The sequence below is a fragment of the Xyrauchen texanus genome, chromosome 33 (assembly GCF_025860055.1).
Source record: "Xyrauchen texanus isolate HMW12.3.18 chromosome 33, RBS_HiC_50CHRs, whole genome shotgun sequence".
Taxonomy (NCBI): Eukaryota; Metazoa; Chordata; class Actinopteri; order Cypriniformes; family Catostomidae; genus Xyrauchen; species Xyrauchen texanus.
The window spans coordinates 10,677,623-10,697,077 of record NC_068308.1 but is presented as its reverse complement, the minus strand read 5'-3'; the positions used below and the strand labels follow the sequence as shown (position 1 = coordinate 10,697,077).

Below are 19,455 nucleotides of genomic sequence, written 5' to 3'. Positions count from 1 at the left end.
ATATATATATATATATATATATAAATAATAATAAACATACATAATTAAACTACACTCCACATCTCCTCCCCAAGACTCCCCCCAAAAACTAAATAATTACCCAATTTTTTTACAAATAAGTCCCTAAACACCAGCCTTCTACTTACCACTTCCTCAAATGCAGCTGCCCTCCCCATTTCCACACACCACTCAAAAAATTTGATTATCCCCCAAATTTATGACCACCCCTTCACCCAAGATACCCTAAAATGTTAATGTTCAAAATGTCACACAAATAATTCTGAACCTTTAACCAAAAATCTTAATACCCCCAAAAGACATGGGTTGTGTCTCCAACTTCTGATTGGCATCGCCAGTTGGTGGGTGTGTCTTTAAGACCAAGCCTATATAATCTAGAGGGGGGTCCAAAAAAATCTATGTAAAATCTTAAATTGCATAAGGAAATTTATGAACCCTTGCATCTCTAGATTCAGACTTATTAAGAATCCTAGTCCACACTCCATCCTCTAATACCAAATTCAACTCTTTCTCCCATAATCCCTTGATAGAAGTTAAAGCTTCATTCCCCCATACTCTGAGTTAGCAGGGAGTAATACACCGATGCCTCATGACCTCTCCCAAAGCACCTGCCGGGGGGTGGTGCTACTCCAAAAAACAGTACAGAGCATGTGGCGCAGCTGTAAATACCTATAAAACTGAGATCTGGGAATCTCAAAATGATGACCCAAATTCTCAAAAGATCTCACCACTCCACTCTCCTACAGGTCGCCTAGTGTAGTAACCCCCCTCATAATCCACTCTGACCAACAGAAAGGGGACTTGATGATACATAATTTGGGGTACAGACATATGCTTGATGCAACATTTAAATAAATGTCCAGATTAAAAACTCTGGCCACTCTTGTCCAAATCATGTGCAAATGTGAAATAACGGGGTGTGACTTAACTTCTCTGGTTAGTTTGATAGAAAGTCTTTGCGATGCCTAAATAGGGGCAAGAACTTCCTTTTCAATAGAAAACCAGGGAGGGGCTCTTTCAGGTGGAAGCGACCAATGAGCCAAATGCCTGAGACTGAACACATAATAATAAAAAAAAATCTTGTGTAGGCCTAGCCCAACTTTGTCAATCGGCCTATGTAATTTGTTGAAATGTTGTCTGGGACGTTTACCATTTCAAATGAAGGACTTCACTATGCTATCAAATTGCTTGAAATAAGAGAGGGGGACATCTATAGGAAGTGACTGTAGCAGGTAGTTGAATTTTGGAATACAGTTCATTTTAATAACATTAACCTTCCCAATCATTGATAAATGTAATGAAGCCCACCTGTCCACATCACTCGAAAACCTTTTTATTAAAGGGTCAAAATTAACACTGACAATGATGAAAATTAACAAAATTTGTAATTTAATACCCAAACACTTAATGCCCTGGCCTGTTTGGCCACTGGAAGGTACCCGGCTGAAAAGCCATTACTGGGCAGTATTGTGTCAGAGCCAAAGCTTTTGGATTCAGACAAATTTACAATTAATAATTCTGTGGAGGCAAGGCATAGATCTAGTAGGGTCAGAGACAAATAATAAAATATATTCTGCATAAAGCAGAAGCTTATGCGCCACACCTCCTGCCATCACCCCTGGAAAATCATCCTCCTTTCTTATCGTGGCTGCTAATGGTTCCAGGCAGGGCTAGACTGGTAATCTGGGCCAATGCACTTTGGGGCCGATCGGGGTAGACTGGCCATTGGGAGAACCGAGCGGGCCATTGGGTCAGCCGCGAAACGTGCCGAATGGTCCTCGATATGCTAAAATGAGCTGTCCCGTTATGCAGAACGGATCACAAAACAGTGCCGTGATCTATCAGTTTCTATTCTCAGTTTGGCCAGAAACATGAACTCTTGTCGAATTCGCAAAGTCCGGGAAAAATAAAATTTTGTGATTCTTCCAAGAAAGATTTCCTTTGCTCCTTGCCTCGCGCAACATGAGATATTTATCAGATGATCTCAGAAATTTGGCCAGGATTGATTGGGGTTTGTCTCCCTCAGCTGATCTCCAAGTCAGACTCTGTGAGCTTGCTCGATTTCCAGTTTAGGGCCTGTTATGTCGAGCAGACTCAGAAAGAGCTCGTCCAGGAACCCCACCATATCTCTGCCTTCTTCATGCTCAGGAATTACAACAATCCATACGTTAATTCTTCAGCTCCTATTTTCGAGATTTTCCAGTTTTTCCAAAATGGTTCCGGGCCTATTTTGTTAATTCCCTTTCCAATGACTCCTGATAATCAATCCATTTCTCAACATCTGCCACTCTTGTAACCAACTCAGAGAATTTTGTTTCCATTGCCGTAATCCTCCAAGTCAGCAACAACCGCTGGACAGTTGACGCTGGATTTCTTCTCCTGCCGTGCCATCAAAATCGAGTCCCCGGTCTGCAGGCCTGTCAGAGGTTTCATCTTGAGCACGTAAGTGTCACTTAATGTCTCCAGAGCCCAAGGATTTTGACTTCTTTGCCATGTTTACCTCAAAGAACAAATACTGTATGTAACTGGGTGTTTCGAATCTCACCAGACTATAACATGACAATAATAAAAAAACTAGCAAAGCACGCAGAGCTTGTTGCTCACACATCCGCTGCTCACATGTGAATCCCCCCAACATCTTTAACTGATGTTGTCCTGTAGTTGGAGATGGCCTGGATGCCCTGCCACATGTGCCGTGTGTCGCCGCTGTACTGGAAGTGACTGTGGATTCTCTGGACGTGCGTGCTTTGCCTCTCTGATGGCCCGGGAGAGTTTGCACCTTGCTGTTCTTAGGGCCACCTTGTCGCCTGCTCTGAAGGCGGAGTCTCGGGTCCTCAGCAGCGCACGCACCTCCACAGTCATCCACGGCTTCTTGTTGGAGCGTGTGGTGCTGGTCTTGGTGAAAGTGACATCATCAATGCACTTGCTGATGTAGCTGATCACTGATGCTGTGTATTGCTGATGTAGCTGATCACTGATGCTGTGTATTCCTCCAAGTTGGTAGAGTCGCCATATGTTGCAGCCACCCTGAACATGTGCCAGTCAGTACACTCAAAACAGTCCTGAAGAGCAGAGTTGGCTCCTGCTGGTCAGGTTTTCACCTGCTTCTGAAGCGGTTTTGTGCGCCTGACAAGCGGTCTGTATGCTGGAATTAGCATAACAGAGATGTGGTCTGAGTAGCCGAGGTACACGCCGGGGATGTTTGTGTAAACAAGATCAAGTGTGTTCGCCCCACTCGTTGCAAAGTCCACATATTGATGGAATTTAGGGAGCACTGTCTTGAGATTCGCATGGTTGAAATCTCCGGCGACAATAAACAGTCCGTCAGGGTGAGCGTTCTGCAGTTCGCTAATAGCCCCATACAGTTCATAGAGCGCTTCCTTAGCATTAGCGCAAGTGGGAATGTAAACTCTGGTTATAATGACAGTGGTGAATTCCCATGGTAAATAAAAAGGTCTGCATCTAACAGTCACAATCTCCACCAGCGATGAGCAGTAGCTAGAGACTAGCATAGAATTCTTGCACCATTCCATGTTGATGTTAACACACAAGCCACCAACGCGAATCTTACCGCACAGAGCTGCATTTCTGTTGGCATGATCCGGGTTTTGGATCATTGCTATTCTCCCTTCCGGGATGGCTACAAATCCCTCCCCCGCCCACCATTTGTCAAATCAGACCACTCTTCCATTCTGCTTCTGCCTGCTTACAGGCAGAAACTGAAACAGGAAGCACCCACACTCAGAACGATCCAGTGCTGGTCGGACCATTCAGACAAGACTGTTTTGATCACGTGGACTGGGAGATGTTCTGGTCCGCCTCTGATGACGACATCGAGGTTTACGCTGATAGCGTAAAGTGTTTCATCAGGAAGTGCGTAGAGGACGTTGTTCAGACCAAAACAATACGGATCTACCCCTACCAGAAACCATGGGTTAACAGCGATGTTCACGCGGCACTTAAGGCGCGGACCTCCGCTTTTAAATCCGCGAATGCGGAGGAGCATAAACAAACCAGTCATGCCCTCCTTAACACTATCAGAGCAGCCAAATGCCAGTACAGGCACAAAATTGAAGGACAGTCCAACACCACCGACTCTAAAAGTATGTGGCAGGGAATTAACATCATCACGGACTACAAAGGGAATAAAAACTCTGCCGTGAACACCGCTGCCTCTCTCCCAGATGAGCTTAATAAATTTTATGCTCATTTCAGGAAAATAACACTGCCCTCGCGGAGAGAGCACTCGCGGCCGACGCTACAGATGGTTCACTCTCCGTGTCTGTTGCGGATGTAACCCGATCCTTCTGATGGGTGAACATTCGTAAAGCCGCGAGTCCAGACGGCATTCCGGGCCGCATCATCAGAGCACGCGCGAACCAACTGGCTGGTGTTTTTACGGACATTTTCAACCTGTCCCTCTCCCTGTCTGTAGTCCCCACATGCTTCAAAATGTCCACCATTGTGCCTGTACTAAAGCAATAAAAAATCACTTGTTTAAATGACTGGCGTCCTGTTGCTCTGACCCCCATCATCAGCAAATGCTTTGAGAGGCTAATCAGAGATCACATCTGCTCTGTGCTGCCCACCTCTCTTGACCCATTGCAGTTTGCCTACCGCAACAACCACTGATGGTGGCATTGCATCTACAATATACACTGCTCTCTCCCATCTGGAAAAAAGGAATATGTGAGAATGCTGTTTGTAGACTACAGCTCAGCATTCCACACCATAGTGCCCTCCAAGCTTGATGTGAAACTCCAGGCTCTGGGCTTAAATAGCTCGCTGGGCAGCTGGTTCCTGGACTTCCTGTAAGGCAGACGTCAGGTGGTTAGAATGGGCTGCAACACCTCCTCATCACTGACCCTCAAAACTGGAGCCCCGCAGGGCTGTGTTCTCAGCCCACTCCTGTATTCACTATACACACATGACTGTGCGGCAACACATAGCTCCAATACCATCATTAAGTTTGCTGACGATATGACGGTGGTAGGTTTGATCACTGACAATGATGAAACAGCCTACAGAGAGGAGGTGCACACTCTGACATGCTGGTGTCAGGAGCACAACCTCTCCTTCAACGTCAGTAAGACCAAGGAGCTTGTAGTGGACTTCAGGAGGAAAGATAGAGAACACAGCCCCATCACCATTAATGGAGCACCGGTGGAGAAAGTCAACAGCTTCAAGTTCCTCGGTATCCACATCACTGAGGAACTCACATGGACCGTCCACACTGAGGCCGTTGTGAAGAAGGCTCACCAGCGCCTCTTCTTCCTGAGATGGCTGAGGAAGTTTGGAATGAACCAACACATCCTCACATGGTTCTACACCAGTACTGTAGAGAGCATCCTGACTGGCTGCATCACCGCCTGGTACGGCAATAGCACCGCCCACAACCGCAAATACTTGCAAAGGGTGGTGCGAACTGTCAGAAACATCATTGGAGGTGAGCTTCCCTCCCTCCAGGACATATATAACAGGCGGTGTGTGAAAAAAGTTTGGAGGATCATCAGAGACTCCAGCCACCAGAGTCATGGGCTGCTCTCACTGCTACCATCAGGCAGGCGCTATTGCAGCATCAGGACCTGTACCAGCCGACTACATGACAGCTTCTTCCCCCAAGCAATCAGACTTTTGAACAATTGATCTCTCACGATCAATAATCAGCACTGCACTTTATTAATCTTATATCTAACACTGGACCTTCATAATTATATTCTCCACAATACAACTACAGCATATATATATATATATATATATATATATATATATATATATATATATATATATATATATATATATTTTTTTTATATACTTTTTATTTTTAATTTGTATTGTATGTGCATTCTATATTGTGTGTATTGTTTACTGTACATTGTGTATTATTATTGTGTTTTGTAATTATGTGTACATTGGAACGGCACACAAGACTTTCACCTACTGTTGCAATTGTGTATATGGTCGTGTGACAATAAAGTGATTTGATTTGATATAGAAATGTTTTACATGTAATTAACAGGAATAAAGTATTTTTTTTCTTTATTTTAATTTAAAACATTTCTAGAGGACAGAATAAGTAGTGGTATCAATAGTAAATAATTAAATTAAATAGATATTATATCAAAAGCATATTTGTGCAAAGGAACATAACATATGTACAATAGATCCTGAAAAAGATATTACTGAATACATAAACAAACATGCATGTTGCTTGGATTAAATTACAGAGAAATACAGAACTAGTGTGAGTGTGCACATCCAGAATGGTTCTTTGCAATCATTTCTTTGTGTATGTAATAGCCCTATTTGAATAAATTATTATTTTTTAAATATACCCCATAATGTAGTTGATTAATTTGCTTCCTACACTGCCTCTATAGAGCACGAATGAAGGTAACGGTCAACACCTGGCAATGTCTTGCTGCCATTATTATTATATTAATATTATAGAATTATTGTGGTGTAAACAGAGATTTTACTTCAGCATTTGTTTTATTTGATTGGTCAATTGACCAGTAGAAGGCAGTATTTTAACATTGATCTGTAGGTGAGATGCAGTGGTTCTGATCACCACCTTTAATGTTAAGACTTCAGTACTTGTAAAACCTTCTGTCCCATGTGATTAACTTCAAGAGGGACAGATTATAATGTTCCAAGTACCACCTGCACAACAAGCAATTGTGTATAAACCACTGTAGCACCTTAAATGGTACATGAAGCCTTATTTGTTAATTTATCAATAAGCATGATCTGTAGACGTTACATGCAAAGACCAAATTATGTGTACAACTAAAGCCAGTTATAATAATGACTGAACAGAAATCCTTTAAATCAAAAGACACAAGAAAATGTGCTTTTAAGTGTAACACAGAGCCACAATCGTGTGTGTGTGTGTTTCCCTGAACTTGAATTTACTCAAGACTGTCATATTCAACTGCAAAATACAAAGGCTTACTTTTGTGGTAAAGCAAATTAATTGCAACTGGAAAGCAATAGTTCCACATGCTGTAGTGTTACATGTGACAAATTGACTGGGAGTGCATGAAAGGTTTCCACATTCTTTCTGGATGGCATAACAATTTCCTCCTTGTGCACTGAGAATTGGAAAAATCATTTCTATTCTGCCATGAATACAAACACAGTGAATATGCATTGGCATATGTCTGTATGAGCCCCTGTCTGAGAGCCCATTTTAACCCTGAGGTTATATTTTAAAGGATTGAGTGGTAAGTAGTGGGAGAGACTGGATACAACTCCCACTCTTTTTAGGTGTAGACTGACACTGCACGCACACAAACAAAGAGCTGGATAAAAAAACCCCATAAACATCTGGAAAAAATAATAAACTGTATAATAATGATGAAAAAAAATTATCATGAATAGATCAGACAGAGCTGTATATTCTGCATGAAAGCATAATTTTGAGATGTTTTGTTTCATTCGGTAAAGCAGTTTATACAATCAATCTGGTTCACGACAGGAAATCACAGCGTTATCAATTAAGCCAAGGGAAGTAACCTTCAGATGTAGCCAAAACTACATGATGAGATAATGGACTTGCAGCATTCGTACAAGTGCAAGTTAGAAGCATTGTTTGTAAGTGGTGATGCTTGTAGAAACCCTTACAAAAAAGTACCATGATAGTATCAGATGAGCATATCATAATTTGTCTTAAAATGGTTATTTATTTCTTCAAATTTAGTGTGTCAAAAGTAAATATACATTTTAGACTCTCAATCATTCCTTTTGCTACTTGAATAGAATAGAAGAACAGGGAGCCATGCAATAGATGTCATGCCCCATATCAGTCTGAGATTACATAAAGAGACAAGCAATTGAGACAGCCTAAATAGATAGAAGAACTGTGGTGAATTCTCCAAGAAGCTTGGAACATCATATCTGCCAACAACCAAGAAAAGTGTCCAGGTATACCTAGGAGGTGGTGTTATAAAGACAAAGTTGGTCACAGCGATTTTGTATGACATCAAGTTACAAATGAAAACTATTTATGGCATTATTTTTTAAGACATTCTCACTATGCAACATTTGTTACAGTAAGTTACAGTGGGTAAGAGGTCGTCTAAAAACTCAGATACTGAAACTGTGGATATTTTTTAAATTAAAAATCAGACTGTTCAATATTAATGTTCAATAAGATGTACACAATTACACATATCATTTGAATACAATCACTGAGTCATAAAGGCAAGAAGTACAGGTGAAGGATCAAATAAATTAAAATAAAGTAAATAATAAAATAAAAAAATAGAAACTTAAAAATACACGTAAACTAACACAGATGTATAGGCTACGTAAATAAGAAAAAGAAGATAAATAATTGAAATAATAAAAAAAATTATATATATTTTTTATAAGTCATGGGTCAGGAAAGTTCTCAGCATATAAAAAAGGATATGCTCTTTTTTTATTAGTAATTAAAATAATAATTAAAAAAACATTTATTTCTAAAAATGTGAAGGATGTAGTAAGGGACAATCTGAATACATTTCTTGATATTACTCATGTTCTGTGATGTTTATTGACTGCTCGCTATACACATATTATTTTACCCTAGCTATGACAGTAATACACAGTGAGAGTGCTGAGTGCGTTAAGCGTTGCAGTGAGAGCTGAAAGTGGGTTTAACTGAGATCCACAGACATTCCGATGCTGTGACACCTTACTGCAGATCAGCTTTTGTCCTCACGAGCGCTGCTCCGTAGCACACGCGCGGACTTTCCCGCGTCCACAAACTTCAGTCAGTGCAACATTAGTGTTTCAGTACTGTTGACGCGAGTTTCTGTAAATGCAACAGTCATTTTACGAAACCACGATGGAGTTTCTCGATGTTTCGAGTGTGGACGGTTATCGACAATGATTGAGTGTAGAGGTAAGCTGTTTCTCCAGTCGTTGGCACGTGTTTATTTTTTGCCTCATTTGCTGCCTCATTTGCTGCATCGAGTATGAGATAAGCATTTAGTATATTCTGTCTTGTGGTTGTGTTTCTATGACACTTTGTTATTTGTATGGTCATAAAACAATACTCTGAACTGAATGAATGAAAAAGACAGTTGCACCGTCGCGTGCATTCATTGTATTCAGTTGTTTATCTGGAGTATGTTTATACCATTATGTATTATTTACATATCAAGTAGGTAGTTCAAAGAATGCTAAGTACTGACTTGTTACTTATCGAAATACATGGTATTAACACGATATTATGTCCAAAACACCATATCATTCTACATTTTCTTATTTTGTGAGATGTGTGACTAAGATCAATAGGCAGGTGTTAAAGATTTAACTAGGACATAGCAGATGTTATTACAAAAGGCATGTAATTATGTATTTAACCCTGTCTGTGACATCATAAGGATGATCAGTTTTAAAACTGAACACTAATACTATAAAGAGAGTTTTTAGTAAAGGTAAGTTTACCCGAAAGCACAGATATGCAATTTTTCTGCTTCATAGATCCCCTTTTTTCTACAGGCTCCCCCCAGTCTAGTTGGAGAAATCTGCAGCTAATGGAAATCTTATGTTGCTCTTGTAAGCCTCCATGCAGTGACTGAACTGAACATCATCTGTACTTTGTAACCTGATCATGTAGGAGTAATCCTGGGGTTGGGGTAGTGGGACTATGCTCACTGTTCAAACTCTACACTCTGTTTCAATCCACTTTAATTTACCAGCCTAGAAAATCTGAATAGATGGAAAACTTGTCAGCTTAAGATCACGTGCCACAGCATTTTTATGAGAATTTGATGGAGAAAGAGTTTGAGGCGAATGGGACGCACGCCAGTTACTGGCGTGGGGTCAGATTGGCTCTTTTGCTTTGCTTAAAATGAGCCTGAAATCTTAGACCTTTGATTATCTATGTAAGTATGACATCAATTCTCAGAATTTGAAAGTTGTGACAGCCGATCTGCATAAAACACAACATTATACACTGCCTGGCACCCCCAAAAAGGTGGCATACTCTATACGTTGGACTGCCTTTAGCTTTGATTACGCCATGCATTCGTTGTGGCATTGTTTCGACAGCCTTATGCAACGTCACAACATTTATTTCTGTCCAGAGTTGCATTCATTTTGGACCAAAATCTCGTATTGATTACAGGAGAGTTGAACCACTCTCGTACGTCAGATGGTATCGGTTTTTGGATTCGGAGCATTTTTTCGAGTATGAATGCTGGATCGGGCCGGATTCCGAAACCAGTATCGTATCGGTGCATCCCTAGTTCAAATGATTTGTGCCAGATGAAACCTATCAATCACTGCAATAATGATCCAATCATATGCTCTTAAGTATCTGCTTATTTAAATCCAAACGGTGACTTTTGTTCTTGGCCAGGCCTTTGTTTCTGTCAGCGTGAGTAATCTAAATGTACTGTAATTGCTACTTGTCCGATTACACCTTGTTGTGTTGTGAAATTGAACCTGGATTGACACATCTCAGTTATATGTGTTAAAAAAAAGACACACCTTTGAAGAGTTAGACTGTCAGATAATAGATTTATGGTTGAAATGCAGAGTTGAAGTCGATTTCCTCTTCCAAAGTGATTTCTTTGATTTTTACAGATTCTTCTCTTGAACTAAATAAAATAAATGATACTTTTAGAGGATAGTTCACCCCAAAACCATTTATTTTCTCTTATGTTGTTCCAAAATCATATTATTTCCTCTCGTGGAATACAAATGGACATATTAGGCATAATGTTAGGGACTGACAGCCTTAGTCCCCATTCACTTTCATTGTATGGAATAAAAGCGTAGCGTCAACATACTTGAAATTGTATCCTGTTGTGTTCCAGGGAAGAAGACTATATAATGATTATCTTTTACTGTGGCATCTTTACATTGTGTCCTCCAAGGAAACCAGTATCTAGTCACATATTAACAACAGTTGAGCTAGTTCTGTCCAAGTGCCTTAAATTACGATCAATAATCAACAATGCCTAGATTGTCGATGTCAATTGCACTTGCATTTATGTTGTCATTGATTCCGTTGTTTACCTTCATATTTAGACTTTGTTTTATCAAGATGAACTGTTCCAGAACTGGATGACGCTTTGCTTTAGGTGCTGCCGGTAGCATGGGAACAGACTAAAGAGAGTACAGATAATTAGTATGTCCTGGCTTCAGAAAAGAAGGGGAGTAGGGGGTGTGGGGTGGATTTGGGGTGATGGGAATTCCCGTAATTTCCAAACATTACAATGGCTTCATGCCTCAACAGACACTCATCCCCACCCACCACTCTGGAGGCACGGCACCTCTTTGGAGCTCCAGTTCACAGATTATATAAATGAATTGTCTTTGACAAGTTTTCTTTTTTCTTTTTACAGACAATATGTCTGTTACACCCACTGCAGACAGGCCGGTATCATCAGAACTTTGAACATTTCACGTGACTGTAAGGGGAGTGTGAGTCAGTAAAGATTGCAGGAAACAACCTTGACCAGTTGGATGCAATCTCTCATAATGTAATGCATACAAATAAAGCCTTACAACTTCTAGGTTTGCACAATTTTCAAATGGCAAAGACTTTATTCAATTAGATGTATTTTTTTCATTCTACTCAGTGTGATTTTCTAAAAACTGGTCTGAACCTTCTGAGCTGATTGGAGCCACAGAGATTGAAACGAAATGCATTAAAAGAAAAATTCTGCTTCCAATACAAGTTAACCCTCTGGGATCGACGGACGCACCGGCACGTCCTGCTGGATATTTTCGTCATTACAGCAGAAACAACTTAAAATACTCTGTAATTTTGGGTATTCAGATAAGTGTAAGACATCATTAGAGACTATAAAGGGTCTACTTGTATTTGTGTACACTCACAATAACAACAAAATCTTGTGCTTTTGTAAAATAAAGAAAATAAAAAGGGTGAGCTTTCAGCAGTCTCTGTGTTCACGAGCATATTTCAGAAACGCGTCACAAAAATTAACTGAAAGTCCGCGAATACTTATAACACAAACATGAAACATATGTCTAAAGAAAGCTTAATGTCTACTTTTTAATAAAACAATTCAAATTTAAAACAAATATTCTCCTGCAATGCAATCTGTTTGAAACAAAGAGATGTACAGTTTTTACTTGGATATCTAATTATCTGTAATGTGATCCCACCCACCAGCAGAGCGCACCATTCATTCGCTAATGTGCTGAGACGATCAATGCAAATGATAAACGCCCCCGACAGTGAGGTTGTAAACACATTTCATTCATTTTTCTGTGCGTTTGCAACGATACACAGGCGAGTAAACTCCAGGATATTAAGGAAGAGTTAACATTTTCCTCAGAAGAAGTGCGGAACTCCAATGAACGTTTGTATTTTGAAGAGAGACTTGATCCCAATCGTGGATACAATTTCGGACGAGTAAGTCATTTAGTTTTCATTAGCTGACATGCTATTTTATATAAACATGTACATATTTTACTAGTGGGACTGTTTCCAGACTTGCCAGCCAGGATTCAGAGAATTGACATTTGAAATATGACTCCTAATAAGCAAGTTTTAGTTACATTTTAAATTCTGTTTTGGCTAAAGCAGGTATTTAAATTGTATGCTGTATATTATAAATATGATATGAAAATAATATGAATGTTTAGATTATATTTTATCTAGTGTTTATAATGCCTCATTATCATCAATGCTTGTGCTTGCAAATATGTGTTTGGGTTAAATTAGTAAAATGCACTTAAATATGCCTATATTAGAAAATCAGCATATTATAATGATTTCTGAAGGATCATGTGACACTGAAGACTGCAATAATGATGCTGAAAATTCAGCTTTGATCACACATTGCATTTTACAATAGATTTAAATAGAAAACTGTTCTTTTAAATTGTAAAAAGTGTTCAGAATATCAGTGTTGTTTCTGTATTTTGGATCAAATAAATCCAGTCTTGGTGAGCAGAAGAGACTTCTTTTAATGGTAGTGTAGGTCTATAATTAAGTAAAGTCTTTATGTAAAGAAAATATATAGTCAGATTACTTCTTTTAACTTAAAACTTGATTTGGATCATTAAGTCTCCTCACATTCATTCTCTATCCCTCATTGATAGGCCCAGGGGGAGGGTCTTTGTCTCTCATGTGTGAATTACAATCCATATTCATGGTCATTCACGCCTCCTCACATATTACCTTTCAACACTAAAATTGTCTTACAAAAGTTAAATTACTATATTGTTTTGTATGAATTAGTGATCAGGATGATTTTCACATAATTTTGTAGCAAAAACTCTAGGCTTCAAGATCCAGTTCTCAAAAGTCTTGTGGACAAATGTTTAGTATGTGTTATATGACCTTATTTCAGTGACTTAAAATTTTTGTTTTTTCAAAAACCATGCATAAACGTTATTTTTTTAAAAATACAAACCTGTACACACATGCTGCTCACATATTATTGTAGCCCAGTTTGTGCTGAATACAGTGTAATCAGACTTTAGCCATTAATATGTTTTTAAGCAACTGAAAAAAAGTACAAATATCAAGGCATGTCCCAGAGGGTTAAGCTCAATCAACAGCATTTGTGGCATAAAGTTGATTACCACAAAAATGTATTTCAACTTGCCTTTTCATAAAAAAAATGCAAAAATCTGGGTGTGGCAGGACGGAGGGCGGGCCGGGTTGTGATTATACACACCCAGTCCCTTATCAGACTAATTAAGCCTCCAAGAGGGATAAAGGCCGATGACAGACGGTGGTGCGAGGAGATAGTTTACGGACCAGAATATTCCTTAAATTCTGCACTTAATCGCGATTTTATATTATCGATTGATGGCCACTAATCATTTTAAATGTAAGAAAGTTGCATAATGACATGAACACATAAAAGTTCATCGTAAGGACAAAGGTGTGTCTGATTTATCAGATCTGTGATCTCGTACTACTGCAGGAAATCATTAGTTGATGTGATTTAGTAAAGTTTCAGAATGTGTTGTGTGTGTAGCTTGGCAAAACTTGTTCAGTAGCTTCACATGGTAAATAAAAGGGAAACTTTTTGGGATGTTTTTGGGCTTTTTTTAGTTTACGTTTTGTTTAACTGTAATGTGAAGAAAAAAAGCTGGCTGAATAAAATACCAATGTTAAGGGTGAAGGGAGTCATTTGTTTAAAGGGATAGTGCACCCAAACATAAAAATTCTCTCATTCTTTACTCACCCTCATGCCATCCAAGATTTGTATTACTTTCTTCTGCAGAACACAAAAAAAAGATTTTTAGAAGAATATCTCTGCTCTGTTGGTTCTTAAAATGGAAGTCAATGGTGACCAAAACTGACAAAAATCACATAGAAGTAAACAAACGTTGTCAAATATAATCGTTTCCACCTGGTATTAAGATGCATTGCGGGTGATCCGATCACATATGGTCAGATTAGACACATGGCTGTTTACACTTGGTCATTTAAAATGCATCTTCTGTGACCTCTTGTGTTCAGATTTGGAGAGGAGGGTCTCTGTTTCATGATGACATACATCAATCACCATGTCAATGTATTACTGCATGATATTAAAAGACAAAGAAATCATGAAAAAAAAATGGTGTGCTGTTTCTCCCAGATGCAGCTGAAATTTAATCAGAAATCAGAAAAGAACAAACGCAACATGTCATGTAGAATTATCAGTTATTTTAGTGGATTATCTCTATTAAAGGAGCTTGGTGTTCCTGCTTGTCATCTGTTTTGATATCAGCACCCTATAGAAAATCCGCTTCACTGCTGCCAGGACGCGTACAGGATGGATTAGCGATTACACCTCAAACCCCCGCCCCCCAATTTAAGATTATTCCTACTTCCCTGACAGATATACTTTTCTTGAATTATAAAAACAGTCATGGTGGACTTGCAAGGGCTGATTTTGTGCTTCTAGTTAGGATTGTTTATATTTTTCAGCCTGGTATTTTGATTTGAAATATTTTGTCTACACAATAGTAATGGTTTTACTTTGCCCTTTATCTGTGACCCTTACCATTCACCTAGTCCTTGTCTGATTATAGGCACTCAAGTACTGATTTATGAAAAAAATCCCCAATGCTGTTAAGGTAGTGATTTATTGTTGACTGTGGATGTGGGAACTGAGCCATGTTTTGAAGACTCTGGCTGAATTGTCCCATGCAACTAAGGCCCCCCCCCTTAATATTTTTAGGCTGCCCCCTCCAAACTAGGATTTACATTCCAGAGACCCAACATTTTCACAAAGGAGAGGGGCTACAGACTGTTGTGTGATTTTGTACAGCTGTGCGATTTCCTGAGAGGGATTTTCTTTTGTGGAAGTGTGAATTTTAATTTCATGTCACTAAAATGTGCATCCTGTCCTCTGAATAATTTTTTTTAATGAATAAACAAAATTTCAGATGCTCTGAGGTGCCTTATTAACAACTTCCCTTGATAGCACCGTGCAAGACCAGTACAACATGGCTCTGATAAAGATTGCGAAACTCCTCCTATCATTGCCAAGGCCAAGTAAACTAGTATGTTGAGTTACAGTATGTTTGTTTCTTCTTGGATAGTCAGATTTTTCCATTCATTGAGGAAACATTTTCAGGTCATTTAAAGGGATCGTTCACCCTAAAAAGTGTTCTGTCATAATTTACTCAGCCTCATTTGTTGTTTCAAACTCAATTAGTTTATTTCGTTAATGGAATGCAAAAAGACTTATCATCCAGCAATAGTGTTTTATATAACCAGCAGTGTGCATTGCACCATTATCATAAACAAGCCCCAAACTCTCTCTTATTAATAATGTTTATGAGAAGAAATGCACAGTGACATATATTATGATTCAATAAGTTGCGAGCCATCATGCTATAATCTAGCTGCATTAAGCATGCACGGTTGAGGGATGAGCATCCCTGCGACAGAGTGGGGTGCAGTTTCAATCTCTCCCCCTTAGATTGGGTTTCGGAGTTTGTAGTTATTTACATGATCTGCTTCCATATTATTTAACCTTTTAATATAGCTATAACGCATTAAATATAACTGCATTTAAGATGTAATGCTGGGGTGTTTCCTTTAAAGAGCTCCAACTCTGCTTATTCCACAACCAGAGTGCTTCTGTATTTACTTATTTTGGATTTTTGCATTATTATTGCCTCATACTTAGCGATCTACATCACCTGAAGCTGTTTGGAAAGTTTAGAGTGCATCTGGACTGTGAGCTGTGTAATTCTTCCTCTCCTCAGTCAGGCACGAACTGCAGTGCTGCTCTCATGCGTCATCATTAGAGTTTAATGTGATCTCATGTTACGTTAAATGAGATCAAACGACTATTCGACAAAGGAAATTGTTGATAATGTTTTATTGTTGATGTTGACGACTAATCATTTCAGCCCTAATTATAATGGAATCTATTTGCTTTTGCCATGACTCTATGCATCTTGTGTAGACAGGGTGTAACATCCACGGTCTTGAGAGTGAGTGATGAAAAAATTGTATCTCTTTAAATTGTGGTGTGGTAAGAGTAGTTGTTTGACATTTATTTTCCTTGTTTCTTCCTGTCTCGTCCAGCGTTCTGAGCCCCAGAGGTCTTGGGGGAAGAGGTTACAGTAGGGAGGGGCAACTCTTGGGACGACTGCTTCTCAAGCTCCCACTTCAGATCTGTTGTGATATTCTCTCTGTTCCAAAGGCCATCATCTCTAGTTATAGTTTGCAAGAAGCTTGTCATCATCTACTTCCGAATTGCCTCGGTGTAAGTTGAGAAAGCAGGATCTGTCATCAGATGTCTAGTGATATGAGGCTACGTGTGGAGAGACAAGCGCATATTGGCCTCATTAGCGTCATGGCCTCTAACCGGGGTCCTGCTGTGCTCGGAGTGAAGGGTCTTAGTAAAAAGACTTCAAATTCTTTGGTAAATGATGGAGATAATCTTATATCTGTGAACTATAGCTTGCCTGAGAGAGAATCCCATCAGACTCAACTTCATGACCTATTTAATCCTTTAGAGAGGGACCAGGAAAACTCACCGGGCACAAATCACAGAACATGGAAATCTTTGGATATTAGGTCTAAGAGTTTGGATTGCTTGGAAGAGACCTACAGTTCCAAAAGCTGCCGATTGTACGTTTGCCAGCTCTGTGGGTTTTGTGATCCAGAGGAAAGCGAAGAAGGCTACCAGGAGAATAGCTTCTCTTCTAGATGCTGGGGAATGGTGCCCCAGCAGAGGAAAGCCATGAGGAAAACAGTGGAGTTTTCTACTGACGTGACTTGTCTCACTGGAAAGCGGCCAACATTGAGTGGCTCAGGTGGTGTTCTGTGCCAGATGGAACTTGTTATGGGCCAGAAAAAGGAGGAGAGCCTGCAATCCTGTGGGCTGGATTTGAGGAGAAGCAGCCTGCCAGTATCCTCTCCACAAGGGCCCCAATGCACCAATGGCTGTGGTTCTGGCGTTGATATTCCAAAACACAACAGGATGGATCATAGGTGCGCATTTTGCTTTGCAAATGGCTTCGAAAGTCTGGAAAGGCTTAACAGGAAAACCAAACCCAAGTGCTCTCTGGACAGGTGCCTAAAGAGGTCCTCACCTTTCAGGATTTCCGCAAGTCAGGACTGTAGTGACAGTGATGGTACCGTATCCGACAGTGAGTTTGTACGTAACAAGGAACGCTCTACTGTCCTAGTCAGGAGGTACCTCAAGAACAACCAGAAGATCAAGAAGACCGTATGCACAGGCACTAGAGCCATAGTGAAGACTCTGCCTTCTGGTCACATCTCTGAGAGGGTCTGGGAGACTGTTTGTGGGAAAAAATGCCACCTCGGTGAGAGGCGCACACACAAGGCCAGAGGATACAGCAGAGCACTTCAGGCCATCCAGCTGCAAGTTTCCAGGGCGATTCTCACCTACCCAGGGATCAGATTTGCAGAGGTAAGGTCATTTTCTCTTCTCACTAAAGCTCTGCATGGTGTGAATGTTTCCTTTATGACTAAATGGTTATTCAAGTGTTTTGTTCAAGACCTATGAATGTGCCCCTCTCACAGTTGGTGCCACAGTTTCTGTGCAGAATGTTTTTGATATGGCTCATGTTTTGAAATGTTTATTTTATTATTGAATACTGAAAAAATAATTACACATGATCCCAGCATTCTTATTGTGGTTATTGGGTGCCCAGTCTTAATTCATTTTTAACTTTTTTTTTTTTTCTTCAGAAAATTAAAAACAGATTTTTACTGTGCAAATTGTAACATTTCTTACCTGTCTCATTTCCTACTTGGAGATGAAAGAAAAGCTCTTGTCTGGGATAGATACGTTTTTATTTTAATTTTAAAGTTTATGGCATTTTGATTGTTGTACATGAGTCTCATCCTTAACTTAAATGGAAACAGTTTTCTTAAATTTAAACTAGTTACTAAAAACGTTTTTCTGCTCTGTAAATGTGCAAAATGATTGACTGGCATAAAAGGACTTTGAGAATGACTTCAACTATGCCATGAAATCCTTTAATACAAGGTGTTATTGCATTTCCATATCAATATACACTCACTGAGCACTTTATTAGGAACATCTGTACACCTACTTATTTATGTGATTTATCTAATCAACAAATCGTGTGGCAGCAGTGCATATAATTGAGCAGATACAGGTCGGCAACTTAATTTAATGTTCACATCAACCATCAGAATGGGGAAAAATGTGATCTCCGTGATTTTGACCTTGGCATAAATTTTGGTGCCATACAGGGTGGCTTGAGTATCTCGGTGACCGCTGATCTCTTGGGATATTCACAACAGTCTATAGAGTTTACTCAGAATGGTGCCAAAAACAAAAAAACATCCAGTGATGTTCCAGTTCTGCAGACGGAAATACCTTGTTGATGAGAGAGGTCAACGGAGAATGGCCAGACTAGTTCGAGCTGACAGAAAAGCTACGGTAACTCAGATAACCACTCTGTAAAATTGTAGTGAGCAGAATAGCATCTCAGTATGCACAACTTGTCAAACTTTAAAGGTGGATGGGCTACAACAGCAGAAGTCCATGTTGGGCACTTTGTTAGGACCATTTTTCTGATAAAGTGCTAAGTGAGTGTATTCATTCAGCAGATGCTTTTATTGAAAGTAACAAACAAATTAGAGAAAAAAAAAAAAGCAATTTCTTGGACAGGAGCCAACCATATTAATAGTGCTTGAATGCAAAATGTAAAGATTAAACCAGAGTAATGCAGTTTTTAAATGGTAATTTGGTCAATTTCCATTCCAAAAATTCCAAAGTCTGCTTGACAAATAATAATAAAAAAAAAAGGTCAACCCTCAAATTTACCTTTAATTTGATTAATTGCATCATTTTTTTTTGGGCCAAGAAAATCTCTTAATGTGGAGCACACAAGGCTTCAAGTCATGGCATGTTACAGACAAATACAGTTAAGCTTGTGGTTGTTCTGACAGATGATGTAGTAGAGGCTGCTGTCTGTTTCAAAAGAACTTTCAGCAAATCTATT

The 19,455-nt window shown here is 39.5% G+C and overlaps 1 protein-coding gene across 1 annotated transcript in view; it reads left to right on the top strand.

Moving 5' to 3' along the window:
• The first annotated feature begins 8,702 nt into the window (after nt 1-8,702).
• plce1 (phospholipase C, epsilon 1) overlaps nt 8,703-19,455 on the top strand; it is a 164,683-nt gene continuing 153,930 nt past the window's right edge. The window contains exons 1-2 of the mRNA XM_052102800.1: nt 8,703-8,908; nt 16,535-17,888. Of these exons, the coding sequence (XP_051958760.1) occupies nt 16,746-17,888 (1,143 nt within the window). The 5' untranslated portion in view covers nt 8,703-8,908; nt 16,535-16,745. The remainder of the gene's footprint in view (nt 8,909-16,534; nt 17,889-19,455) is intronic.